At 39.4% G+C, this 27,819-nt stretch overlaps 2 protein-coding genes across 3 annotated transcripts in view; one reads left to right on the top strand and one right to left on the bottom strand.

Moving 5' to 3' along the window:
• The window catches only part of LOC117995267 (peptidoglycan recognition protein-like), a 32,804-nt gene extending 4,985 nt beyond the window's left edge, over nucleotides 1–27,819 (top strand). Inside the window, exons 2-6 of one of the 2 annotated variants that reach the window (XM_069508713.1) lie at nucleotides 9,761–9,919; nucleotides 22,331–22,532; nucleotides 23,201–23,313; nucleotides 24,141–24,256; nucleotides 25,086–27,819. In XM_069508713.1, the coding sequence (XP_069364814.1) occupies nucleotides 9,761–9,919; nucleotides 22,331–22,532; nucleotides 23,201–23,313; nucleotides 24,141–24,256; nucleotides 25,086–25,238 (743 nt within the window). In that variant the 3' untranslated portion in view covers nucleotides 25,239–27,819. Of the gene's footprint in view, nucleotides 1–1,283; nucleotides 1,440–3,332; nucleotides 5,546–9,760; nucleotides 9,920–22,330; nucleotides 22,533–23,200; nucleotides 23,314–24,140; nucleotides 24,257–25,085 lie in introns of those variants that run through there. The other variant, XM_069508714.1, reaches the window with a different exon arrangement.
• Nucleotides 11,280–18,388, bottom strand: LOC138404501 (zinc finger protein 271-like). Its single transcript, XM_069508633.1, has 7 exons — nucleotides 18,283–18,388; nucleotides 17,883–18,057; nucleotides 17,553–17,645; nucleotides 16,938–17,072; nucleotides 16,095–16,342; nucleotides 14,814–14,863; nucleotides 11,280–13,564 (listed from the first exon to the last, which is right to left on the bottom strand). The coding sequence occupies exons 1-7, from the start codon at nucleotides 18,351–18,353 to the stop codon at nucleotides 11,622–11,624; spliced, it is 2,715 nt and encodes a 904-aa protein (XP_069364734.1). The 5' UTR covers nucleotides 18,354–18,388; the 3' UTR covers nucleotides 11,280–11,621.

Raw genomic sequence — 27,819 nt, 5'->3', positions numbered from 1 at the left:
AGCAGCCAGAACTCTGATCTGAGAGGTGGGAACTCCTCGATTTATTCTAGCTTATTTAACAAGCTATTACCTATATAAACCAGCAAACTAGTCCAGAACTCTTAAAAAAATATCAGCAGAGCATAAAAGAAGAGTCAATTACTTTAAATTTTCAACTAAGTATGTTGTTTTTCTTGGTCTTATAAGTGGGAGGTCCCTGGTTCGATTCCTGGCAGGGGTTTGGAATTTTATGATTTCTAAATGTCTGGTCTGGTCTGGTGGGAGGCTTCGGCCGTGGCTAGTTACCACCCTATCAGCAAAGCCATGCCGCCAAGCGATTTAGCGTTCCGATACGATGTCGTGTAGAAACCAAAGGGGCATGCGTTTAATAAAAACTGCCAAACCCCTTCCAGGTTAGCCCGCTTCAATCTTAGACTGTATCATCACTCACCACCAGGTGAGATTGCAGTCAACGGTTAACTTGTATCTGAATAAAAAAAGACATCAAGCAGACTGCAAAATCGTAAGTGGGATGCAGTTGATACAACTGCATCGCAACACTGTGTGGATTTTGTTGAGTTTGACAGGACAATTTTGAGTTGATTTTGGGTGGACAAAATTAAAGCTGATTACACCTCATTTATCAAAATCAAAGATTAGTTTAGGGTAAGGGAACCAATGAACCGTAAAACAATTACTTTCAGAAACCCAATCACAATTGTATTGTTTGTAATTTTTTTGGGAATCAACATAAGTCCTTTAATTTAACATCAAACTCAATCCATCTATTTAATTTTTTTTCTTGACACATCTTGTCATCAGGTTTCATACATTATATTTTGCAATACTCAGGATTTCCAAGACAAAGCTAACAATGTAATACATATTATACTGTATTATATTATATTAATGGTTATTGGTAATCCATTTTTAGTTTTTACTTAGCTAGAACATTATCTAAATCTAAATATATACATATAAAAACATAAGTCTTGACTCACTCACTCTTGGCAAAAACATTGGGTTTGGACTGGGATTTGCCGAGTCAGTCAGTGATTCTAGCTCCAATGAACTAGAGCAGAAATTTTAATAACAAGCCGAAAAGGCATGAGGCAATATTTTTCAAAATTCTCAAGGGAGCAAAACTATGGACCATTTCAATTCAAATTTCTTTATTGCGAATATGGGTAAACAGTGCAGATATTACAAAAACAAAAAGGTACAGCCAAATTCTACTTTACAAATTCTTTTGGTTACAAGAAATTATTTTCCTTACCTACTTAAATGGTTTTTCCTTGTTTCAGGCCGTTTCCTAGGCCTCGAACTGGTGTCCTCGAAACACGCGCGAAGGCTGCGCTGCAGCGTCGCTGTCTTCGTGTGTTGGGCGTTTTTGGTCGCATCGGGCCTGATTCTTTACCTCATATATATCTCGTTACCCAAAGAGACACGACAAGACATAGGTAAATAAATACATTTTGGTGCAACGCACTCTCGCATGAGTGGAGCCGAGGCGCGGCGTTCTTTTTGATAACAACTCAATCTAAGCTTTATTTTTTTTAATTTTGTAAGTATTTATTTCAATAATAAAAACCATTCATCCTAATAATATTATAAATGTGAAAGTGTGGATGTTTGGATGTTTGTTACTCAATCACGCAAAAACGGCTGAACGGATTTGGATGAAATTTGAAATGGAGATATATTATTCCCTGGATTAAAACAAAGGCTACTTTTTATCCCGAAAAATAAAAGAGTTCCCGCGGGATTTTGAAAAACGTAAATCCACGCGGACGAAGTCGCGGGCATCAGCTAGTAGGCCATATTTTAGTTTCTAAATAAACTTAAATCTAAATTAAAAGCACTTGAAAATATTAAATTAAAACATACAAAGTTAAATAAACCTTACTAACTTAAAATTAAACGTCGTCGAAACTATTAATATTAAAGAGCTTTATTTAGTACTTTGATATAAGGTCGATGCTGCTACAAGTACCTACCTAAGCGCACGTCCTTCTCAAAAGTCTTCTAAAATTTATATTTTCAGAATTTTATTATCAAATTGAACTGAATGTATATAAATGAAGTACATATTGACCACATACACAGCAATATAATTCGTTATTAAAAGTTGCCTGGAAGTGATAACTTTACTGATAAAGTCACCTTTTGTATGTACTTTTATAACAATATCATTTGTAACCATTTTTACGCATTCGAGTTTTAAATAAAATAAATTGTTAATAACTAGCTGATACCCGCGACTTCAACCGCGTGGATTTACATTTTTCAAAATCCCGCGGGAACTCTTTGATTTTCCGGGATAAAAAGTAGCCTTTATTTTAATCCAGGGTATAAGCTATGTCCATTCCAAATTTCATCCAAATCCGTTTAGCCGTTTTTGCGTGATGGATTAACAAACATCCAAACATCCACACTTTCACATTTATAATATTAGTAGGGTAAAGCTTTGTTAGTAGTTATCAAAAAGGCTCGCATCCGCTCCAATCCATCGGTATCCGCTGACCCTTTGAGTACTCGTATAGTGCTAGCCTTTTGTTTCCTTTTTACTCGAAGGATGACAAATACTTTTCTCCGTAAAATTCTCTATTTCCTCTTTGCTTTTAGACTGCTTATAGGTATATTATGATCGATTAATAAGATATCATAGACTTCGTCTTACCGTTGGGAGAACCTTTATAGCTGTAGAGGCAGTGTATTTTCAGATCTCTTTAAATTATAATAGAGGTGAAGCGGCCTTTACCTACTACGTTGCATTATTCATTTTACTATCCGACTATAAGAAAGGGTACTGTTACAGTTATGTTTGTCGGTTCATCAAATCAAAATTGCCAAACTTTTTGGATTTAGATAATTGGGGTGTCGTTGGATTTGTCTGTGTTTTTGAACTTCCGCTTATGATTGGCGTCGTAATATGACTGCATAACGAATCCAATATGGCGAATATCACAATGAAATACACATCAAGAAAAAATAAAGCTGATATTAATAAAACCAATGGAATTTGATTTCATATTAAAGATACCCTTGTGTAGATTTTGAAAATTTATAAATTATCCATATAATTAAAAGTATGAACATTATTTATTCGTGGTGCGATTTTAAAGAGTAGTAACTATAGTTAGGTATAAATTTTAAAATTTCTTGCTTTATATCTCGTTATCTGGAGCCAGAGTTCTTTCCGCGGGAATTTATAGACACCTACCCAAATAAACTTGGCAAATAAAATACCTATTAATACTTATATAATATTATTTGAAAGAATTGCTCGTTTAAATTATAAGTAGCATAGTGAGAAACCACTACAAGCCTCATACTAAATTGTTTTGTCCAAGGTTTAAATGAGACTTGGTACCTGCGGCGCGACGAATGGATGGCGATGCCTTCATACGGCGAAGACTTCCTGAGGCTACCAGTCGGCCACGTCGTCATTGGTCACTCAGCTGCCAACTATTGCAACCAACGATACAGATGTGTAGAACAAATACTCGTCGTCCAAGCAGATCATATGAGACGCGGCTTCGCGGATATCGGGCCAAACTTTTTGGTCGGTGGCAACGGATATGTCTTCGAAGGGAGAGGCGCGAATGTTTTTGGGGCTATGGTGACCTCGTGGAACAGAAGGAGTATATCCATCATGTTTTTAGGGAACTACGTTCATAATAGGCCTGATGATGCTCAGTTCAATCATACAGAGATTCTGCTGGATACGCTGGTGAATGAAGGTGTGCTGCGACATGACTATATCTTGGTCGGCCAGTGTCAATTGGTACCACTAACTGTTAGTCCTGGGCCTCATTTGGTTGCTGAACTGAAGCGTTTTTCTCATTGGAACGACTCTGGAATAGAGGGTTGTATACCAGGGTGAAGGACAGGTGTTTTGTGCGAGCTCTAAATGTAAGGCCTAAGTGCCCGCGCGAGGCTCAGGTGCATGCAACGTTCTCAGGTATTAATCGTTTTCACAAGCGTACTAAGTGGCAGTGCCATCCAGATCCAAACCCAAGGCCCTACTTACATTACGATTTACGATATTTACAGACGACTAGTATCCTAGTAGTCTCGAGTTGCTGAGAATTATCTCACATACATTTTGTATGGTGATTCGTACACTTGTCTTTGCTACCGACACCCTACTACTAGCCTCGCGATACCCGCTGTAGCAGTCGCCCGCGCGTAGCGTCGCCTACGAATCTCGGTAAAATGGCGGTGGGATAGCAGTTCTATATAAAATTTGTTGAAGAAATAGAAGAATATATGTATATATAATATAACATTACATAGTATCTATTATGTTCTTTTCATTATAACTTCCTATCTTCTTTTGTACCTACTCTACTTCCTTTACAACCTCTCGCACTGTCAAGGGTCACTGGTAGCTTCTAGATCTCTCCTAGAGATAAGTGCTTCCCTGTCCACTTTTACTCACTTTTTGTCTTTATTGGAAATGTTTTTGGTACAAAAAAAGCATTCTTTGTTTTTGGTAGCATAATGTACGAACCTTGAGTAGCTAACAATATGTACTTTACTGGCATCAGGCATGCAACTGTCGGTTGCGAGTATCGTAATGTATGAAGGGCATTAGGCGTTGTATTAGGACAACACCTAATACAACGCGACTACGCGATCATCGCAAGTTCGCGCGATTTTAGTCGTATGAACGCGCGATCAAACATACTGATCTCGAATAGGTGTCCTTTATTGGCATTCGCGCGATAATTGTGTATTCTCGTTCTATTTGACGTAAGCACGCGATGGTCGCGTCGCTTACTCGCGCGACGGTCGCGTAATCGCGTTGTATTAGGGCAAACTCTCTTGCTGACCACACGATACACGTCCCTGAATGCCCCACTCAGGCCTTAGTCGTACGCATATCATGTTAATCTCGTTACGTCCGCCTTCTAGTCGGAGGTCGGGGATTCGATCCCGGGCACTCACCTCTAACTTTTCGGAGTTAGGTGCATTTTAATTAATTAAATATCATTTGCTTTAACGGTGAAGGAAAACATCGTGAGGAAACCTGCATGCCTGAGAGTTCTCCATAATGTTCTCAAAGGTGTTTGAAGTCTACCAATCCGCACATGGCCAGCGTGGTAGACTATGGCCAAAAACCCTTCTCACTCTGAGAGGAGACCCGCGCCCTGTAGTGAGCCGGTGATGGGTTGATCATGATGGTATGCCGGAATCCGGATAGTAGCTAGATAATTATATTAGGTAGCTACCTATACATATACTTACTATCGGCCTATATTTATCTAATCTCTAATTATATTGTAATTTGTATAGTAGGTAGGTAGTTACAATAATAACAGTCTCGATAATATAAGGAATTTGGGAAAACTTCAAATTTATCATAATATAGATGTGTTGTAAAAATTCTCAATTTATAATAAACTGTACATAATTAGGTATCTCTATAACTAATAATTAAGTATCGTATGTTTTTTTTTAAATTAAAAGTGTTATTATAAGAAAAATATATTAAACGTAGAAACCTATTTGTAGGTATTGTAAAGGTTACATCAATAAATTCTTTTCAATATTAAAGTAATAATTTCTTTCAATTCTCCTCTATTCGGTACTACAGAAATGAATGATATATATAAATAGTCTATTGTTCAAAAATAGGTAAGTAAAAGTCCCGCAAATTGCTAATGCGCGTGGCCGCCATTTTAGTGACGTCAGCACTAGACTGAAGTTTCGAGCTTATGGTACACTACCTATATTTTTACTTAAAAACACGTCATATGACTTCGAAATGACGTCATTTCGATGTTAATGAGACATGGTCCCAGCGCAATAGCAATTTGCGGTACTTATACAATACATCATCTGTAACAAAATAATCGTTAAAAATAGTCTCACTTCACGTACGAAGCCAAAAAATGTAGCTACTTGCACTTCGGTGGCCCGGCTACATTGGGAGACCTTTCCGATCTACGAAAACGATGTTATACACTTCGAATTAGGCAATAACAGTATAATGCACGTACGTACCTTAAACTGCTGCTTGCACTCGTTGGCATTCCACCTGGATCCAGGGATTCTTGTGGTGATGACGTTATAGAAAAAAGGCGCGCGCGATAGATCTCGCAGCTGCGTTATTTCGTGAAGGATCACGTTGACCGTTGAGTGGACGGTGACAGCTGACAGTACGGCCTCCTCGGTTTTATTTCGAACCGCTATAGCATCGTTCCATACCATTCCGACATCAGTTTTATCCTCCAATTTCAATATGAGTACCTTCAAGTCAAGAGTGAATAGGTATATTCTAGGCAAGTGCACGTCCATCTTAGACTGCATCATCACTTGCCAGCAGGTCTGATTGCAGCCAAGAGCTAGTCTATAATACAGAAACCAACTTCTTCTTAAGAGTCTTCTTAAGACTCATCAAGTTACCAAACTCAAACTTCAAACTTTCCAAATCCACACGGCTTAGGAGTTCAGTACCTTCAGGGTTGAAGAGTTGGGACTTGAAATTCAATAACAAAGTCTATTCTCAGCATTTACAATATTGTTTCACCAGTTCCTGAATCACTAAGTTTAGGAGTGCTGTGCTCTACATCATCAGAGTTGAAGAGTTCAGACTTGGAGTCCAAGCATGAAGTCGTTGGTTGGTACATACCTACAACATTAATTTACTTCCTGAATCTTGATAACTTAGGTGGGCAGTCTCAGGATTAAAGAGTTGGACCACCATGGAAACTCCATTGATTTAAAAAAAATACAAATCGGTCCAGAAATCTCAAAAAAATCGTTGTACCTACATACATATAAAAAACAGGCCGAATTGAGAACCACCTCCTTTTTAAAATAATAAAAAAATCCTTTATTTCGGCCATAAATAGATCATATTTTTGTTAGTAATAACAAGCTGAGCCTCAATAACTCAACGGGTATAGGAGTGGACTGAAAACCGAAAGGTCGACGGTTCAAATCCCGCCCGTTGCACTATTGTCGTACCTACTCCTAGCCTGACGCTTAATTGGAGAGGAAAGGGGAATATTAGTCACTTAATATGGCTTATATTCTTTTTTAAAAAAAAAATACACGCCTTAAAAACGCCTTTTTTGGTCGGTTAAAAATATTAAACCTCGGAGCCGAAGGTGGGACAAACAAAGAACACAGCCTCCAAATTTGACCTTAGGACCAGTGGTTCAAGCCGTGCGTTAATATAGAAGTCAGCCAGTCAGTCAGTCAGTCGGGAGTTTGAATTTCATATACCTTCAATCTGCATATATAAATATATCTACAGATAAGAGCCGATATTACCACGATTCGATGCCGAAGTACAGTGATTAAGACGTTATCGGTCTCCTATTTGTAGGATCGGGGGTTCGATTCCTGGCACGCACATCTAACTTTTCGGAGTAATGTGCGTTTTAAGCAATTAAACACACAGCTTATTGCTTTAACGGTGAAGGAAAATATCGTAAGGGAACCAGCATGCCCGAGAGCTCTCCATATAATGTGCTCAAAGGAGAGTGAAGTATGTCAATCCGCATTTGGTAACTGTAGTGGACTATGGCCAAACCCTTGTCATTCTAAATAGAGACCCATGGAGAGACCCACCATCATCAACCAATCGATTGGTGATGGTGAACAATTGTATGAAGTAATAGCTCAAGTACATACAGTAGGCGGCAAAAACTGATGTACATCAACATTTAGAAGGAGATAGCAGATTTGTAGAGCGTTGTCCCTGTCATTGAAATCGACAAAACGTTATATATAGGTAAGAGTAAACAAGACAACGCTCTACAAAGCCGAAATGTCATTCTAAAGGCCGATGCACATTACTTTCTGCCGCGTACTGTACAGATAGGTTTCATTAGACATTAAAATATTCATCACGATTTCCGGCTCACTACAGAGCATAGCACGGGTCTCCTCTCAGAATGAGAAGGGTTTGGCCATAACTAGACTAGACTAGAATAATAATATTGGCAGATTAAAATATTATTATGTTTAAATTGCTTAAAAACTGTTTTACGCCAGAGAGCGATAACATGCGACAATGCGGCATGCTACAATGGAATGGAAACCTTTTTTGCAACATTTTTGTCGCGCTGTTGCTCTGGTGTACAGTAAGTACAATTCAAGTGATAAGTAGGTACCTAATACATTACCTACAATGAATCAGTCGGATTGCATTGGGTTTTCACGCGTGACGTAGTGTTTATTATACATTTTATTTTGTTCATAAAAACCAGGGCTCCGTACAATCGTACAAAAATAACACTTTTTTTGTGATGATGAGTAATTTTCTGGCCTGGTCTAGTGGGAGGCTTCGGCAGTGGCTAGTTACCACCCTATCGGCAAAGCCGTGCCGTCAAGCGATTTAGCGTTCCGGTACGATGCCGTGTAGAATTCAAGGGGCTGTGGGTTTAATAAAAATTGCCATGCCCTTTCCAGGTTAGCCCGCTTCCATCTTAGACTGCATCATAATTTACCACCAGGCTTTACAGTCAAGGGCTAACTTGTATGTATCTGAATAACACGATTTTCTACGTCTCTTCTCTACATAATAGTATAAAATAAAGTCGCTGCCCGCGTCTGTATGTATGTATATGTGTATGTATGAACGCGTAGATCTTTTAAACTACGCAACGGTTTTTAATGCGGTTTTCACCAATAGATAGAGTGATTCAAGAGGAAGGTTTATAGATATAGTTTAATTCTCAAAAAATTAGATCCCTAGGGAAATTGAAATAATGTGAATTAGGTCGGAAAAAATCCTCTCATTTGAGAGTTTTCGAGGCGTGCGCTACCTAAATGGTCAAAGTTACACCAAAACAATGTATGGTGAAATTGTTTCTCATAAAAAGTTCTACAAGAAAGTCCGCAATAGCATACATGTATCTTTTAAGGGTGGCTCACAATACTCGATTTTATGATTTTCAAATGTGATCTGAAACAAAGCCTTACTTTCGAGGGTGTTTCTACTGACGTACTATTAATTCTTATCAAAATAAAATAGTTGATCATCTGTATTATTTAATTTAGACCAAAATTGCCCTTTACATCATTTAATTTAGAATAATATCTTACGAGATATTACAAAATTAAGATAATATGAAATATCGTAAGATTTAAACTAACGCGCAACAAAACGAGACGAAGGCGGGGCGGGCGGTGTGCCGCGGCGCCTAAAATAATCTCCTCACTGACACCACACGAGTAGATATTATATTTTGACACCACATTTGTACCGTTCTACGTTGCAGCCATGCGAAGCTGGGTCGGGTCGCTAGTTTTAAATAATTCACGATTTCGGATTTTTCCCTTTGGGTAGGTATACCTATTATAGTACCTACGCTACTTCTAGATCTGTTTCAGCGGATTATAGCGAATTTAGCTTCTGGTTCATTGTAGGTATATCATGGATTGCCGCAAAATAACGCCTGCTTTTTTTTGTCTATTTCTAAAAGCCTATTGAATACAGATAAGAGTTAGAAATTAAAAATAACTGTTATTATCAAAATAGGTATGATAAGAAGTAACGCTTGTTGATAAATAAAATTTTAGATATTGATATGCTGATTGCAAACTGCATAATGCGATTGTCCGAACCAAACTGGTACATCATTATCATAAACCGATAGACGTCCACTGCTGGACATAGGTCTCTTGTAGGGACACGCCACGCTACTTCTAGATCTGTTTCAGCGGATTAAGCTTCTGGTTCATTGCATTATGTATATCATGGATTTCCGCAAAATAACGCCTGCTTCTATACAACTTCATGAATTGCTGTCATTTCCAGAGTTGCCCTTGCCGCTGTACCTGTGGAACATCATTAAGAACAGCTCTCGGACCGAGAGGCTGTCTTGCGCGGCGGCGCTCGTCGCTCTCCTCGTCTGCATCACTCTCATCGTCTACTTCTCCGTCAAGAGCAGCAAAGCGAGTGGCCCTGGAGATAGACGTAAGTTCCTCTATCCAAATGTTTCAAGTTGTTTGATATCTCACCTGGTGGTAAGTGACGATGCAGTCTAAGATGGAAGGGGGCTATCCGAGAAGGGGTATGGCAGGTTTTATTACACCGCTTGCTAGTGGGGTGGTAAATAGCCATGGCCGAAGACCAGAGAAAATTTAGGGCGGGGAGGCCCCGCACGCGCCTGGATAGCGCGGAGGCCGTGCGGGTGAGCGGCATCCCACCCCGATTGCCATATCGATCTCTCGCGAACTATAGGTACCCGAGTTGTCGATTTATGTTGTCAAGAAAATAAAACTCGAAATTATTTTATTATTGGGTTATATTATTTCTATTGTGATCCTAGTTGATGGCAATGCACGATTGTGCTCGTAATCCACTGCAGCTCTGCTCAATCTTACCTACATAGGTTATGGGCCCAGCACACTTCCACTGCGCCACTCTGCTCAATTTTGTACCATACAATACTGATCGTTCTGAAAACTAGTAAATCTTTGTATTTCCAAGTTGCCGTTTTCAATATTTATATTCGCCCTCAGTTTTTGGCTTTCGTAAGTATTATTCATTTTCCTAAAATATCAGATATTAAAAAAATACAAGTACAGAAGACGGGTTTAATGGTTCTAGCTAATTATCCACAAATCAGTAGGTACATATATTTTAGAACAAACTTTTTCGATAGAACTGGTGGTAGAGTATTGACTCTTGACATAATATCATAATTTCATCCCGTAGGTACTTACTACTATAGATAAAATAACAAATAAATAAACGATTCTAAAACGACGATTTATTTGTAGTTGTAGTCAACTACATCTACCACTGTTCGGTTACGATACGGTTCGCAGTGCCTTTCTGCTATTGTGTGCACATCGGTACAGGTGGTGCCAAACTTCTAGTTCGCTCTGAAGTTGTTACGAGTAATTACGGTATATCTATACAGGTATTTAGAAAACGTTCTGCTTTTTAATTAGTACATAGTTCTTTTCGATATCCCTCCCTCGTAGCTTTAGTTTTAAGTTTACGTGTTTATATCACCGTTATATCATTATATTACAAATTCAGTATATAATGATAATATCAAAATGTGTACAATGCAATGGCACCCAAATTGAATAAATGATTTGACTTGATGTGAAACAAAAAAACTCTTAATTTTTAATTCAATAATTGCTTTGTGCTTACCCGTAGGTCAATTTCGTAAAACCTGCATCAATTATTATTACAATCTCAATTGTTGTGATTGGCTGAATTTGTGCGACTCTTGTTGCACCAACAATGCATTGTAGCCAATAGTGAGCGAGCGTCAACCAATCAGAGGTGATTCTACCGCAATCGCGTAGCTGTACCTATTACTGGCGAAAACTCGTACCCGTTGCAAACTTCAAAGTGAACTAACAGTTTACCGACAGGTACAACTAACAAGCAAAAGCCTAGGTAATTAGTTAGTGGGAGTACTTATGTGCTTCACTAAACTACTGTTGACTGTACATTTGTATTTACATAACTTACAAGCGAAAGGCTTTTAGCCAGTGTGAGTCCTCATGTGCTTCACTAAATGACTGTTTTGTGTACATTTGTATTTACATAACTTACAAGCGAAAGGCTTTTAGCCAGTGTGAGTCCTCATGTGCTTCACTAAATTAATGTTTTGTGTACATTTGTATTTACATAACTTACAAGCGAAAGGCTTTTAGCCAGTGTGAGTCCTCATGTGCTTCACTAAATTACTGTTTTGTGTACATTTGTATTTACATAACTTACAAGCGAAAGGCTTTTCGCCAGTATGAGTCCTCATGTGATACACTAAACTACTGTTAACTGTACATTTGTATTTACATAACTTACAAGCGAAAGGCTTTTCGCCGGTGTGAGTCCTCATGTGATTCACTAAACTACTGTTGACTGTACATTTGTATTTACATAACTTACAAGCGAAAGGCTTTTCGCCGGTGTGAGTCCTCATGTGATTCACTAAATGACTGCTTATTGTACATTTGTATTTACATACCTTACAAGCAAAAGGCTTTTCGCCAGTGTGAGTCCTCATGTGACTCACTAAACTACTGTTGACTGTACATTTGTATTTACATAACTTACAAGCGAAAGGCTTTTCGCCGGTGTGAGTCCTCATGTGATTCACTAATTGACTGCTTATTGTACATTTGTATTTACATAACTTACAAGCGAAAGGCATATCGCCAGTGTGAGTCCTCATGTGATACACTAAACTACTGTTGACTGTACATTTGTATTTACATAACTTACAAGCGAAAGGCTTTTCGCTGGTGTGAGTCCTCATGTGATTCACTAAATTACTGTTTTGTGTACATTTGTATTTACATAAGTTACAAGCGAAAGGCTTTTCGCTGGTGTGAGTCCTCATGTGATTCACTAAATTACTGCTTTGTGTACATTTGTATTTACATAACTTACAAGCGAAAGGCTTTTCGCCGGTGTGAGTCCTCATGTGAGTCACTAAACTACTGTTGACTGTACATTTGTATTTACATAACTTACAAGCGAAAGGCTTTTCGCCTGTGTGAGTCCTCATGTGCTTCTCTAAATGACTGTTATGTGTACATTTGTATTTACATAACTCACAAGCGAAAGGCTTTTCGCCGGTGTGAGTCCTCATGTGAGTCACTAAACTACTGTTGACTGTACATTTGTATTTACATAACTTACAAGCGAAAGGCTTTTCGCCGGTGTGAGTCCTCATGTGATTCACTAAACTACTGTTGACTGTACATTTGTATTTACATAACTTACAAGCGAAAGGCTTTTCGCCAGTGTGAGTCCTCATGTGATTCACTAAACTACTGTTTTGTGTACATTTGTATTTACATAACTTACAAGCGAAAGGCTTTTCGCCAGTGTGAGTCCTCATGTGCTTCACTAAATCACTGTTATGTGTACATTTGTATTTACATAACTCACAAGCGAAAGGCTTTTCGCCAGTGTGAGTCCTCATGTGCTTCACTAAATCACTGTTATGTGTACATTTGTATTTACATAACTCACAAGCGAAAGGCTTTTCGCCGGTGTGAGTCCTCATGTGAGTCACTAAACTACTGTTGACTGTACATTTGTATTTACATAACTTACAAGCGAAAGGCTTTTCGCCAGTGTGAGTCCTCATGTGATTCACTAAACTACTGTTTTGTGTACATTTGTATTTACATAACTTACAAGCGAAAAGCTTTTCGCCAGTGTGAGTCCTCCTGAGTCTCGATGACATACTAGTTTGACTGGACTTGCGCTCTCCTAACTTACATGAGAAAGTGTTCGCGTAAGTGTGCGCCCTAATGTGGGTAACTAAGGAACCTTTCCGTAGAAATATCTTTTGGCAAACGTCACAGATGTACTGTATCTGGTCAGTATAGTTTCCTAACGGTGTACCGAGTATATCCTGGAAATTATGTTTGTTTTTGAAAAGATCATTTCGCCTCGTAGTTCGAAAGTTGACATTATCACTTATTTTCGCTTCCTTTGGGTTCAGTACGGAGTCCTGGGATTTTCTTGAATGTTCAAAGATGTTTGTATTATTTTCGAGAGACAATATATCCACCTCGTCGTCTGTATCAGTCGGATGTTCTTCGTCTCCGTCATTGGTCGCTAGTACCGAAGGAGCGACTGAAACAACAACAGTCCATACTTAACTCACACTTCCATACTAATATTACAAGATGTGTGTCTGTTTGCCTGTTACCTACTCACGGCCCATCGGTTAGATAATTTGCAATAAGCGCTTGATACACATGCTAGTAGCTCGCACAAAAGCACGCCAGTTACTAGCAAGAACGAGCTACTAGCATGTGTATCGAGGTTCTGCCAGTAGCTCGCATGCCAGTACATGGCAAACCAGTAGATCGCACGGCGTTTGATTTTTTCCCCTATAGGGGAAGTGGGACGGGTGACTCGTAACGTGTTTGCTAGTAACTCGCACATCGTACTACTACTGATCCAATTTCTCTCCATATTTTCTTTTTTTGCGTCTATTCCTTGCTTTCAATAGTTTCTTCACTAAGATAATCGCGAGTTGTATTGTAACACCATTTATTTCTTCATAGATATTCATTTTGTGGTCTTTCACTCGCATGTCACTGGCACGGTACGCAGCCCTTCTAGTAACTGGCATACCAGTTACAAGCATGTGTATCACGCACCGACATTCTGCTAGTAGCTGGCAGGCTGGCATGCCAGCTACTAGCAGAATGTCGGTGCGCATGCCATTAACTAGCATGTGTATCACGGGCATTAGCGAGAGTATCATTTAGTTTGGAAATACATATTTTGTAATTTTATTTGATCTAATTTTGACGACCTCCCTGGCGCAGTGGTGGGAGCACTGTGGCCTTATTAGTGGAAGGTTCTGGGTTCGATTCCCGGCGGGGGAGATTTGGAATTTTAAAATCTCAAAATTGTGCGTGTACAAAACATACAGCATTATGCTGAGCTGAAACCTTTTTTCGTGTTGTGCCACACATGACACGGTTTGTTCCAGCGCTTCTTCTGCTTGAGGCATCCTGGCTGTAATGCTCAAGTGGGGGAGCGCCGGGCCAACCAGACCTTAGGTAGGTATAAAGTGATGTATGGCACAACTTAAACAAAACACGTTTTTTTTTCTCTGGTCTAGTTTGGTGGAAGGCATTCGGCCGTGGCTAGTTTCCACTCTACCGGGAAAGCCGTAACGCCAAGTGATTTCGCGTTCTGGTACAATGAAGTGGTTCCATAAGTGTTAAGTTTTATTTTTTCGAGTACAGAAAACTAAGATAGGTATGTATCCCAATTATATTTCTATTTAATTTAATTATACAATATAACATAGTATGTTATATGTCCTATATAGGAGCTAAAACGCGTGTAAAGTTAGTTGTCTTACCCAAAGCTTGATCGCAATCTCCCGACCACTCCAGCGTGCAAATAATGTGCCTGAAAAGATATAATTTTAATTTAAGAACCGAGCGGGGAACGAGGGTTCCTAATAGCGCCGAGTTTGAATGCGCACGTGTCATCGTTCGACGTTATTCAATACAATATTTGTCAGTAAACACAAACATGCTGCAATAAACCTGAGTCGCCAACAACTTGTACTGTAGGCCTCTAGTCTCGTCCAACATCGTCAGTACTAGTTAATGCTATAGTCCCATGTGTACACGAAAATTTTTTTACAAAAAAAATAAAAACCGACTAACTACAGGAACTACTAAAAACGGAACTATATTAACTCTTGTATACATAATATAATCGGTAATAAATTAAATTATTTTTCAATTTTTAGTGTTTGTGTAACGAAGTCGGTTTTTTTTTTTTTTTGTAAAAAAATTTTATTTCACAATTTTTAGTGGCCCCATGGAATTATGCTATGACTGGTTAAAAATCTACTGTTTACTAAGCTATTACACTGATCGCGAGCAATTTACTCTTATCCGTTGAGGAGTTCCAGTATCTATCTTCGAAGATGTTCATCAGATCTTCACCAAATTGAAATGGGACCAACTTTGAAGTATACCCTTTCAAACAAAAAAAGAATTTTCAAAATCGGTCCAGGCGTTTTCGAGTAATCGGGGAACATACATAAAAAATAAAAAAATAAAAATAAAAAAGATTCCGACGAATTGAGAACCTCCTCCTTTTTTTGAAGTCGGTTAAAAAGTTCAAAATACGGCGTTTGTGAGCAAGTGTTAGAAGTGTTACACTCATTAGTTGTTGATATAAAGGATGCATACTACTGGTAGTATGAATGATAAACTCAGTTAACTAAGCTGTGTAGAAACCAAAGGAGTATGTGTTCAATGAAAACCGCCATACCTCTTCCAGGTTAGTACCTTAGACTGCATCAACACTTACCACCAGGTGAGATTGCAGTCAAGAGCTAACTTTTATAATATGATATTGCGGCAGGCAGGTATAGTTAAAATGGTATATAGTGGCATAAATTCTTTACAGATGATCTATCTTATGTATTAAATAAATATCTACAGTTCAGGTGGGGATAATATGTTCATTTGACACATAAGTACAGTTATTATAAAAATTCTAAACTAGGGATAAAAATTGATTAAACTTTATCTTGAAATTGACTATTTTATGGTCACTTAGGAATTTTCCCAACGTGCCATATCTGAATTTAAAAAAAAAGCTTGACACATATGGTACGTACGTGGCGGGAGCCTGTGTTTCGGTCGCTGGTTCGGCCGCGGCTGGCTCGTCTTCATCATGTTCGTTAACTTCCCGCTGGACTGCAACTGCTTCACCAGTTGCGGCAGTCGCGTCTAGTTCTGTCCGCCCGTCCGCGTCGGAGTGTGCTATGTACAAGTCGCAGTAGTCAGGCTCCGACACGGCCGACACCATGTCAGACTGTAGTTGGTGTTTCACGCGGCTTATCAGTTTCACATGTCGTATTGTTACCTGAAACGAGTTCATGCCTTTAGGCTAATTTAAACACCTAAAGGTGGCGGCTGACCTGAAATGTCATCGTAGAGTAACAGTCGCAAAGGGCATATACGTTACAGCATCTTATAAACATGTCACGTGGACTGACTAGACAAATGCTTTTTCTTTCTTTTGTTCAATACAGGCACATACTTGACCACAAACACAAATGGTGGAAAGTGATGTGGTGGCCTAAGATGAGACGCGTTTACCTAGCTGCATATTTACTCTTCTTGTTTGAAAGATGCCCAGATTGGTAGGAAACAAAGATCGCGGAAGAGTATTCCAAACCTTAGGCATATGAGGATTGATGACAAAACGTTTCGTGCATGATGAGTAGATGGAATGTTGACGACATAAGGATGGAAACTTGCCTGATGTCTAGCAGCTCTGTGGTAAAAAGGTGGAGGAGGGACAAGATAAAAATGTTCCTGAGCTCACTCTTCGAAATATATCCTATAGAACATTGATAGGCTGGTAACACTCACATGTTACACTACGGTCAAATGACACAGGTGGCACCCTTACATTTTGTTACATATAACAATAAAGTGCATAAAATATTCCTCACCACTTCATGTCTGTCAAGTAGCTCCACCATCAAGGAGCGCGCTCTCAAGCTCTTGTCTCTGAATGTGCTAAAGTTCACCAGTCTCTGGGCACATTGCACACAAAGCGTTTGTCTCAGCTTTCCTTCACCACACAACTGCAACAAACACAACGGATTGTGGAAAACCTGCATCAATCATTATAACAAGCGCAATTAATTGTTGTGATTGGCTTATTCATGTTATTCTTGTTGCAACAATGCATTATAGCCAATAGTAAGCAAGTGTAGGCCAATCAGAGGTGATTGTCACAATGAAGCTGTCGTTCTACCGTAATCGAGCCCCTGGTCTACTGCACGAGTAGTTGACACTGCTCTTAGACTGCACAATGACTTATGAATGACTAGCTGATGCCCGCGACATCGTCCGCGTGGAATTTGGTTTTTAAAAATCCTGTGGGAACTCCGTGATTTTCTGGGATAAAAAGTAGCCTATGTCACTCTCCAGGTCTTTATCTATACCCATGCAAAAAATCATGTCCATCCGTTGCATTGTTGCGACGTGATTGAAGGACAAACCAACAAACAAACACACTTTTGCAATTATAATAAGGGTACTGATATGAATGCACAACTTACAGGATGTCCTACTAAATCTTCATATGCTTCTTCCAACTTGTATTTACTCATCAGAACCAGCTTGCTGCGAGTGTCTAGGCATATCATGCAGACCTGTGCAAATAATTTTCAAATACACGTCAAAAATTGCAGAAATGGCAGGATTGGAAACTGCACCTCCCTGGGTATAGCGCCCGGAGTGCCCTAGACGGCTAGGCTATGGTTCACTTGCTGCCAAGTGCCAAAATTTGAGATATTATGTATTTTCATATCTATATATGTGTAATATATAGCAATAACACTATACATCAGAGCTTAAGATGAAAGTTATGAGCATTATGAAGGAGTTACCAGCACTGTTGAGGGGATAGCACCAGTACAAATCTGCCTTGAACCACTTTCTGTTTCATACATGTCATCACTTAGAAAGTGCTGCGAGCAGACCACAGCAGGCTCTGGCAGGAGAGTATCTTGTTTGCCGAGGGCTCTGAGCCAAGCAGCACGATGATGCACTTCCCTGGGGAGCCTGGAAAATACACCCTGTACGTTAAGACTAAACTCCGTAACGTGTGACTTGAGTATAGCAATAGTTAAACAAAAGGCAAATAGCTCTGCCTAGAGGGCAGCTTTAGAGTTGGATACAGACTCGCTCGCTTTGTGGACGCGAAGTTGTGATGTGTACTGCGATCAGTCTGGAGGGAGAAAGGGGCAATACGGAAACATTTCCAAGCTGGCTCAAAGAAACACTCACTCGTGAAATCTAATCTCGGATTCGGAGACGACCTCCGCAGTGGTTTTGCAGAAGGGCACGCAGCACCGCATTTTTAAGAATTTCAAAATTTAAAATTGTCCTTAGAAAGCTTATAATGTACCTAATTTGTTAATAATAATTTTGTTTTACGACGAATCATCGAATCTCTGAAAATAAAGCATTTCTTCAAATAACAATAAAAAGTAAAAGGTATTGAAACTAACAAACACCGACCAGAAATAAAAGCTAACAAAGTACTACGAGTCATGAGTGTGAAGGTATCACATTGAATATTATAGATAAAAGATTATATAGATTTTCTTAATATCACAGACCAAAACCACCAGACCAGAATAAAATATAGGATACGTATACTATCTCTATGGTTCACTATAACTTTTATGCTTTTCTCCCACATGACGTCATGTTGGCACCATTGCTTTGTTTGATTTATTTCGAGCTTTATTCCTTTTTTCCTTAATTCCTTAAAATATCCTTAGAATTTGGGGTTAATTATTGTGTGATTTGCAATCTCTATGTTTGCAATAGTGCCAAATAAGGCCAAATCATATAACGTGTATAACGTCAGGGGAAAAGTTATTTTACGGCCCTGGATTCTTTTGAATTATCAAAGAGCCAATGCCAAAGACCGATTAACCAAAGAATGTATAACCATTACATTAACGTTCAAATTATCTTATTTTGGTATTTTGTACCTCTGATTGACTCCTCACTATTGTTTGTATACAATGCATTGTTGCAAAACGAATACCATGATTGATGCAGGTTTTACAGCAGGGCTCCTGTACCGGTGGCCATGAATGAATCTCATTCTAAAAATCGATGTAGTTAGGTAGGTACCTACATATTTTTGCCGTCTACCTACTGTAGAAGTAATGGAGAGTACAATGCCATGAATTATTGCGGACTACAAACCCGCAGTACAAACAGCCATAGAGAAGAAAAGAAAAATGGGCCGTCGTGGTAGCGTAACAGTTTTAAAATATTGTAACCCCCCGGCCCTGCCCTGTGGCATGGGAATTAGCGAGGAAAGGAGGCAGAGACGTAGTGGGGCTGCGTTACTCGCATGCCGCACGCCATGTTCATCGTTCGGGCATGAGCGCGAGTAACACAGCCACACTACGGCTGAGATCTAGGTATAGAGCGCACTTTGACTTTGCTCAGACTGAGATTGAGTTAAAACGAGACAGATTTATGTGAGAGATATAGCTCTGTCTCACTTTAACTCTGTCTTAAGTCTAAGCAAAGTCAGAGTGATCTCTATAGATCTCACCCTACGTCTCTGCCACCTTTCGTCGCCTCTTCCCATGTCACACGGGCAGTGCAGTGTGTGGCCGGGGGGCTATACTTTGAAATATTTGATTTTACGTCAGCCCTAATGCTCAAATCCATACTAATCCATATCCATACTCATATTATAAATGCGAAAGTGTGTCTGTCTGTCTGCTAGCTTTTCACGGCCCAATAGTTTAACCGATTTTGATGATGTGACACCACGTCAGAGGAAGAAGCCTCTTGATAGAATCTTAACCTAAAACTAATTATGAAAAATATTATTGTAAATTGTAATAATAAAACTGTTAATAAAAATAAAAAATAAAAAAACCGAAATTTGGTACAGAGTTAGCTTAAGCTTACATCCTGGGGAAGGACATAAGCTACTTTTTTTCTCTGGAAAATAAAGAGTTCCCATGGAATTTTTAAAAACCTAAATCCACGAAGACGAAGTCGTGGGCGTAGGAACTCTTTAATTTTCCGGGATAAAAACTATCTCTGTACCAAATTTCGTCAAAATCGGTAAAACGGTTGAGCCGTGAAAAGCTAGCAGACAGACAGACACACTTTCGCATTTATAATATTAGTATGGATTATTGCACATAATATAGTGCGCGTCAGGTTGAGATGGCAATCGGGGGGGGGGGGGGGGGGGGGGGGTGTACCCGGACCGGGTTAGCGCGGGGGCTGGGCGTGTGCGCAGAGCGTTCCCTCCCCGATTGCCATCTCCACTTGTCACGTACTATGTATAATGTGTATATAGATGCTATGGATTTAGGAATTAATGACTGTTGTACTAGGTACTAGTAATACTTATTTACTATTCTATGATTGAGGCATAGGTATAATTTCAATTTCATACGTAGATAATAATAAAAAATAAATTTTAAAAAGTAAACATGACAAATCGATGCCGCGACCGCCGCCGATTCTAGGGCATCTATCCACAATTTCCTTTGTTGTCTATTTCGAAAAGTCTATTGAATATCTAACTGATAAGAATTAGAAATTAAAAATAACTGTTATCATCAAAATAGGTATGATAAGAAATTCGCTTGTTGATAAATAACATTCTAGATATTGATATGCTGATTGCAAACTGCATATTACGATTGTCCGAAAAAAACTGGTACATCATCATCATCATCAACCGATAGACATCTACTGCTGGACATAGGTCTCTTGTAGGGACTTCCACACGCCACGGTCTTGCGCCGCCCGAATCCAGCGGCTCCCTGCGACTCGTCAGATATCGTCCGTCCACCTAGTGGGGGTGCTTCCAACACTGCGTCTTCCGGTGCGAGGCCGCCATTCCAGCACCTTGGGACCCCAACGTCGTACGAACTATGTGCCCTGCTCATTGCCACTTCAGCTTCGCAACCTGTTGAGCTATGTCGGTTACTCTAGTTCTCCTATGAATCTCCTCATTTCTTATTTGATTACGTAGAGAAACTCCAAGCAGCTCTCTCCGTCGGCTGAGTGACTCTGAGTTTTCTTATGAGGCTCATAATTGGTACATGTAACCCACAAATACGTATCTATATATACCACACTACTTCGTCCACGTGGACTACACAAATATCAAACCCAAATTTTACCCCTTAGGGGTTGAATTTTTTTTAAATCCTTTATTAGTGGATGTCTACGTCATATTAACTATCTACAATGCCTTTCAGTCCGATCCTTCCGTAGTTTGAGCTGTGTTGATAGATCAGTGAGGTCAGTCAGTTAGTCCTCTATTTATTTTATTATACAACTAGCTTATGCTTGCGACTTCGTCCGCGTGTACTAAGTACACAATTTTCAAATCCCTATTTCACCCCCTTAGGGGCTAAATTTTTAAATATCCTTTTATAGCGGATAATAGCTATCTGCATGCCAAATTTCAGCCCATTTGATAGATCAGTCAGTCAGTCAGTCAGTCAGTCACCTTTTCCTAACTAAAACCGGCCAAGTGCGTGGCGGGCCACGCGCAGTGTAGGGTTCCGTAGTCACAATCCTCGAAAAACAGATATAACTCCTTAACCTGTGAACCCTACTTAGCCATGATAGTTTTCCTTTAAAATTGATTATATATACTACTGCTGTCAATTTTTTCACGTTCCTTTATACTTGACTCTAATAAAAATTAACACTTTAAAACATCATATTTTACAAACGGATTTAGTAATCAAAAAATTATGTTCCCACACCCACAGTATTTTTAAAAGACCTATTCAACGATACCCCACACGAAGGGGTAGACGAGAAAAATATCTATATATAAATAATAAATAATATTTACCAAAATTTTATTTCACCACTTTGTCGGCGTGATTAATATTTACACCCATGCCAAATTACAGATTTCTAGCACTAATAAAATATAAAGTACCCTCAGCAATAAGACGCAGAAAGAACTTGTATAATAGGTAATAAATAGCTAATGATAAACGTCCACGTCCGCGTGGAATTAGGTTTTTAACAATCCCGTGGGAACTCTTTGATTTTCCGGGACAAAACGTAGGTAGCCTATATCACTCTCCAGGTCTTTATCTATACCCATGCAAAAAATCACGTCAATTTGTTGCACCGTTGCGACGTGATTGAAGGACAAACCAACAAACAAACACACTTCCGCATTACTACTGGTGGGTACCTACTGATGATGCATTATCGACTTGAAATATTTTATAATAACTCGATTTGTGTCACCAAAAAGTACCTTCAGCAAAAAGACGCAGAAAGAGCTGAATGATTTTGTTTTCCCCAGCACCCCACGAATGGAACATCACCCGCGACATGTGGCTCGCGCAGCCCTTCAACCACTCAGAGATCGCAGAAAACATGTCGCCAGTGATGCTGGTGATCATTCAGCACACAGTCAGCTCGCAGTGTACGGGGTATTCGCAGTGTGCTGCAGAGCTGAGGAACATACAGGGCTACTACATCAAAGACATGAACTACGACATACCGTGAGTTGACGACTCCTACATCATACAACAAAGTGTGCTGTCACACTCAGCGCGCAGTACACGGGGTACTTGTAGTGTGCTGCAGAGCTGAGGAACATACAGGGCTACTACATCAAAGACATGGACTACGACATACCGTGAGTTGACGACTCCTACATCATACAGTAGTACCAGTGTGCTGTCACACTCAGCGCGCAGTACACGGGGTACTTGTAGTGTGCTGCAGAGCTGAGGAACATACAGGGCTACTACATCAAAGACATGGACTACGACATACCGTGAGTTGACGACTCCTACATCATACAGTAGTACCAGTGTGCTGTCACACCCAAGCTCTTCAAGCGTTCTTCTTATCCCGGAAAATCAAAGAGTTCCCACGTGATTTTTAAAAATCTAAATCCACGCGTACGAAGTCGCGGGCATCAGCTAGTAACATATAATATGGAAATGGTACGCAGCGTGAGTTTCTCGTTGCGTATATGTCTAAGCATCAGCAGGCTAGGCCCACTTGGTCACATGACCTGAGATATATATCTATCTACATATCATTATGGATTTCATAAGAAAGAGAGAGTTTAACGCGATGAACATGTTATTTTATCGTAATCGCCCGTAAAAAACACACGCAATCGTGGGCATCAGCTAGTGAAAGATAATTCCTATTGCAGATACAATTTCCTGATTGGGAATGACGGACGCGTTTACGAAGGTCGAGGGTGGAACATCGAAGGTGCTCACACTTTCGGGTACAACCGCTGCTCGCTAGGCGTTGGATTTATTGGTAAGTGAATTGCCAGCTGTGATAGGTCAGTGGTTAGGACGTCCGCCTTCTAGTCGGAGGTCGGGGGTTCGATCCCGGGCACGCATCTAACTTTTCGGAGTTATTAGCGTTTTAAGAAATTAAATATCACTCGCTTTAACGGTGAAGGAAAACATCGTGAGGAAACCTGCATGCCTAAGAGTTCTCCATAATGTTCTCAAAGGTGTGTGAACTCTACCAATCCGCACATGGCCAGCGTGGTAGACTATGGCCAAAACCCTTCTCACTCTGAGAGGAGACCCGTGCTCTGTAGCGAGCCGGCGATGGGTTGGTCATGATGATGAATTGAAAGCTGTGGTAGCCTCTGCCTCCTAATTGAGAGGTTGGGAGTTCGATCCCGGGCACGCATCTCTAACCTTTCTGAGTTATGTGTGTGACTATACTTACGTTTTTATAATAAGCTTCCAGAAGACATTTTGGCGATTCTTTCATAAAACGTAAACTTATTGAAAAAGAAAGCTTGGGAATTAGTTGCTTAACGGCTTTGAGATAGTTCAAATAAGTTTAAGTGATCTTATAAGTGGTGATACCTAATAAAAAGAATACTCGGCAGAGTTTGTTGTGGGCTCTTCTCAGGCCTGGGCGCATTCGGAACCCTCGTAGCTTTAGTTTTTAAGTTCGCGTTAAAATTATCACCACTATTATCATCTTACAAATGCATCAACGGACTTTCAAAAAGTGTAGTTTATTACCTATTTTGAATAAACCATTTGATTTGATTTAAACCATCTCTAAGTTTATCGCTCAGAATCAGTAGTTACCCATGGCTCTTACATATATTTTTCCAGGTGACTACAGGGAGGATATACTGAACCACGCGCGCGTCACAGCATCCCAGTTGAACCGAACTAGGATGATGTTCGACGAAGGCGTCAGACGTGGCTTTCTTCGGCCAGACTTCCAGGTACAATAATGTGATATTCCCAAAATACGCGATGTCGGTGCCAAAGGTTAATTTTTATGGAATGAGTTTTCAAAAATCCTTCTTAGCGGAAGTCTACGTCATAATGGCTATCTGCATGCCCGATCCTACCAGTAGTGTGCGTTGATAGATCAGTCAGTCACCTTTTTCTTTTATATATTTCCATATATGTATAGACATTGCATAGATGCTGCGTGAAGCAGACGTCAAGAGTTCACATTCATCGCATCCAATTCTGGTCAAGTTTAGCAGTAGTAGGTACGTAAGCTGGTATGCTTGCTTACCTACTGAAAAACAGTGCAATTCATGGCAACAATTATTGTGCAATATTATCATTAAGATAAGTTTATCCAGGGTTGACAGAAAAAGAACGGACTGACACAATTTAAAAGGTTGGTGCAAAATGAAAGTCGACTTAGGACTTAGTCGCTTGTTTAGTCAACCTTAGTCTTAGTCGAACTAATCATTCATAAAATGAAAGCATGACTAGTGTAATATGTCCCTTTTTACGAAGCTAACTGCTAACACCAAAAATAAAGTTTATAATAAGTATATGAGTATAAGATATATAGAGCAAGGAGCAGCGCAAATGCTTGGACCATGCTTGGACCTTTAATGATTTTTGGTGCAAACTCACGGTATAATGCGTAAACCGTACTCTTGACATGTCATTTGACTCACACAGTTAAAACGGCGGGTGAGAAGTTATTTTATTCGGTCTATAACGGATATTTGCCCAGGTTGCACGTATTCCTTGTGGGGAATTCTATTCACTTAAAAAAATATTGTTGTTTCATACCACTTCTTCCAGGTCGTCGGCGCAAAGGATCTCAGCGATACAGCTAGTCCAGGCTCCAACCTCTACAACGCTATCATAAAATGGGACAACTACGACCACCAAAATCGATTCGTGAACAAGAATTGTGAACAAATACAGGAAAAATACGGGAATGTAGAACTGTAGAGCAATATATCACAAGTTAGGATAAGGATACAGATATTCGTTTTCTAACATCGATATAAATGACAAGATATGGTCAAGCGAACAAAATTTTTCACGGATTTGGAACCAAATAAATCTCTCAGATACTAATGAACGACCCGTTTGAAATCCAGACGTCACTGAGGTTGCATTGGTGCTGAAGCACCACTGAGTCGGTGCCATTTTGTTTGTTCAATCCTGTCCATATGAAGTAATATACCTATAAGTCAATGTTTTCTAAGCTAGATATAGATGGGTTATACTGGGTCTCGCAAAATAGCTAGATACCTACTATTACATACACTAGGACATAAGATAATTCTAAGGGCAATACACACTTGCGGAGTGAAATAGAAACGAGACTGAAGCACGGTATCCACCAAAGGGGGATGTGCGCAGACCAATCATAATAAATATATGACGTGATTACTCAAAGACAAAGTCAAATGATTTATTCAAAATAGGTAATAAATTACTCTTTTTGATTGTCAGTTGTTGGATTTGTAAGATATAGTGGTGATAATTATTATTTCCCAAACTTAAAACTAAAGCTACGAGGGTTCCAAACGCGCCCATGTCTTTACTTTTTCGCGTCATCTATAGTCTGTAAAAAATGACACCTCATGCGCCATTTTAACTCTGTGAGTCAACTGTCATCTCAAAAGTACGGTTTACCTTTAAAATAAGGACTGAAATCGTACTTTTGGCATGAAATTTGACACAAAAAGTTAAAATGCCGCCGTTTTGACTTAGGAGTCAAATTTTGCATCTCCGCCCATCTTCGCTTTGGTGGATACCAGGTATAATGACTACTATTCCAGGAAGACCGTCTGTGACACGTACGCATTGTTAGTGTGCGTGGCACTGTCTCGACAGCGACGCAGTTTAGGTTACGCACACAAATGCGTTAACGCTAATCGGTACACTCACTACTACAACCAAGAGTAAGTGGGCTTCATGAAATAGAACAAGTATAACAGAATTACGCAGAAAGTTAAATTGAAAAGATACCAATAACTAAATAATAAGAGGACATGAACTCTATATACTTTGATCGTGCGAAATTAAAACAAACATGTTACATGGCGTTCGGCCATATAAAAATAAAAAATAATCTGACAACAAAATGGATTTTTCAAAGCAGAAATCAAAATATAAGTGGCCGCAAGGTGTGGCCTACATTTTTCTGTAAATGTATGTATGTACATTCTCTATAGATACGATAGGTCGAGATAGTAATCGGGGTATGAGGCTGGGCCCGCACACCCACACGTCACCCGTGCTATCCCTCATCGGGTTAATGCGGGGGATGTGTGGGTTGCGGGGCGTCACCACCCCGGTTGCCATCTCGACCTGTCGCGTACGTTATGAACAACCCATTGCCGGCTCTCTACTGAGCACGGGTCTCCTCTCAGAATGAGAAGGGTTTAGGGTTTATATTACCAAAAAAGATACAGTAGACATGCAATAGTCTGAAGTCCGGACATTTTTATTTTCACCGCTCACAGTTCGCCTCACAGAAAGCGTTCTGAGGAGCGAACTTTGGGCCGATCGATTTAGAACTAGGTCATCATCATCATGATCTCTCAGACCTAGGCCTAATAACTAGCAGTAGAGAAGCCTTTCAATTTCCCGATATATTTGAGATAATAACGGAACAAAATCAGGCATTATATAGAGTGTAATAAGAACGCTAGCAAAAACGAAGACTGGTGACAATACTGATAAGATACCGAAAAAAACAACACGAAAAAAAAGAAACATATTGTATTTTTTTTAAGTTCGCAATCTATTGTAAATAAAACATCTAATTGACGCTAGAGTCAACAAACGTTGCGTAGACAGAGGCCACGGGGTAAACTTGGGGTCACGGCTCAGCCTACGACCGGCATTGACCCCATGTTTTAGGTAGGTATACATTGCGGGTTTGAAAACTACTAAATCATTAAGACTACAAGTATAAGACAAATAACTATTGGTATTGGATTGCATTTAGGTAGTAGGTATACCTAATAGTAGCGCTAAATTTTTGCTAGCATTCTAATTACACCCTTTATTATTAGATTAGATTCGATTAGATTAGCCATAATAGTAAAGGACGATAATATCTTTCAGGGAATTCCCGCAAGATAAACAATCGGCTTAAATAATTATTTTTAACACGTTTTTATTAAATTTGTTGTTTATTTTTATTTCCCGACCCTGATAGCAAAACTAAATTAGGCATAGTAAATAATTTTTTACAATGATTTTCAACTATTTGTAGGATAGTAATAAAATGTTAGGCTAAGAAAACTCCCATTTTTAAACGACTTCCAAAAAGGAGATTTTCAATACGAATCTACCAGTACGAAACACTTCGTTTCAGTGTATTTCTCTCAAAGAAATTTTTAGTACTAATTCTTAGTCCTACAACAACAATTGTTACATTTTCTATATCCATGATATTTTCTCAACACGAAAGTAGTTTTAATTTTGAAGACATTTTAGTGAAAACGTATGTCAACGTTTAAAAATACCTAGTAGGTACCTATGTTAAATAATTATATATCTTTTTCTATTA

The sequence above is a fragment of the Maniola hyperantus genome, chromosome Z (assembly GCF_902806685.2).
Source record: "Maniola hyperantus chromosome Z, iAphHyp1.2, whole genome shotgun sequence".
In the NCBI taxonomy this organism is placed as follows: domain Eukaryota; kingdom Metazoa; phylum Arthropoda; class Insecta; order Lepidoptera; family Nymphalidae; genus Maniola; species Maniola hyperantus.
The sequence above is the reverse complement of the archived record's forward strand: the minus strand, read 5'-3'. Positions and strand labels throughout refer to the sequence as shown.

Excerpts from the sequence above, each read along its gene's own strand:
- LOC138404501 (XM_069508633.1), bottom strand. The coding sequence starts at position 18,353 with ATGCGGTGCTGCGTGCCCTTCTGCAAAACCACTGCGGAGGTCGTCTCC. Across the intron at positions 17,646-17,882 it reads CTATCCCCTCAACAGTGCTG|GTCTGCATGATATGCCTAGA; the intron begins GTAACTCCTTCA and ends TTATTTGCACAG. Across the intron at positions 13,565-14,813 it reads AGATTGCGATCAAGCTTTGG|TCGCTCCTTCGGTACTAGCG; the intron begins GTAAGACAACTA and ends TTGTTGTTTCAG.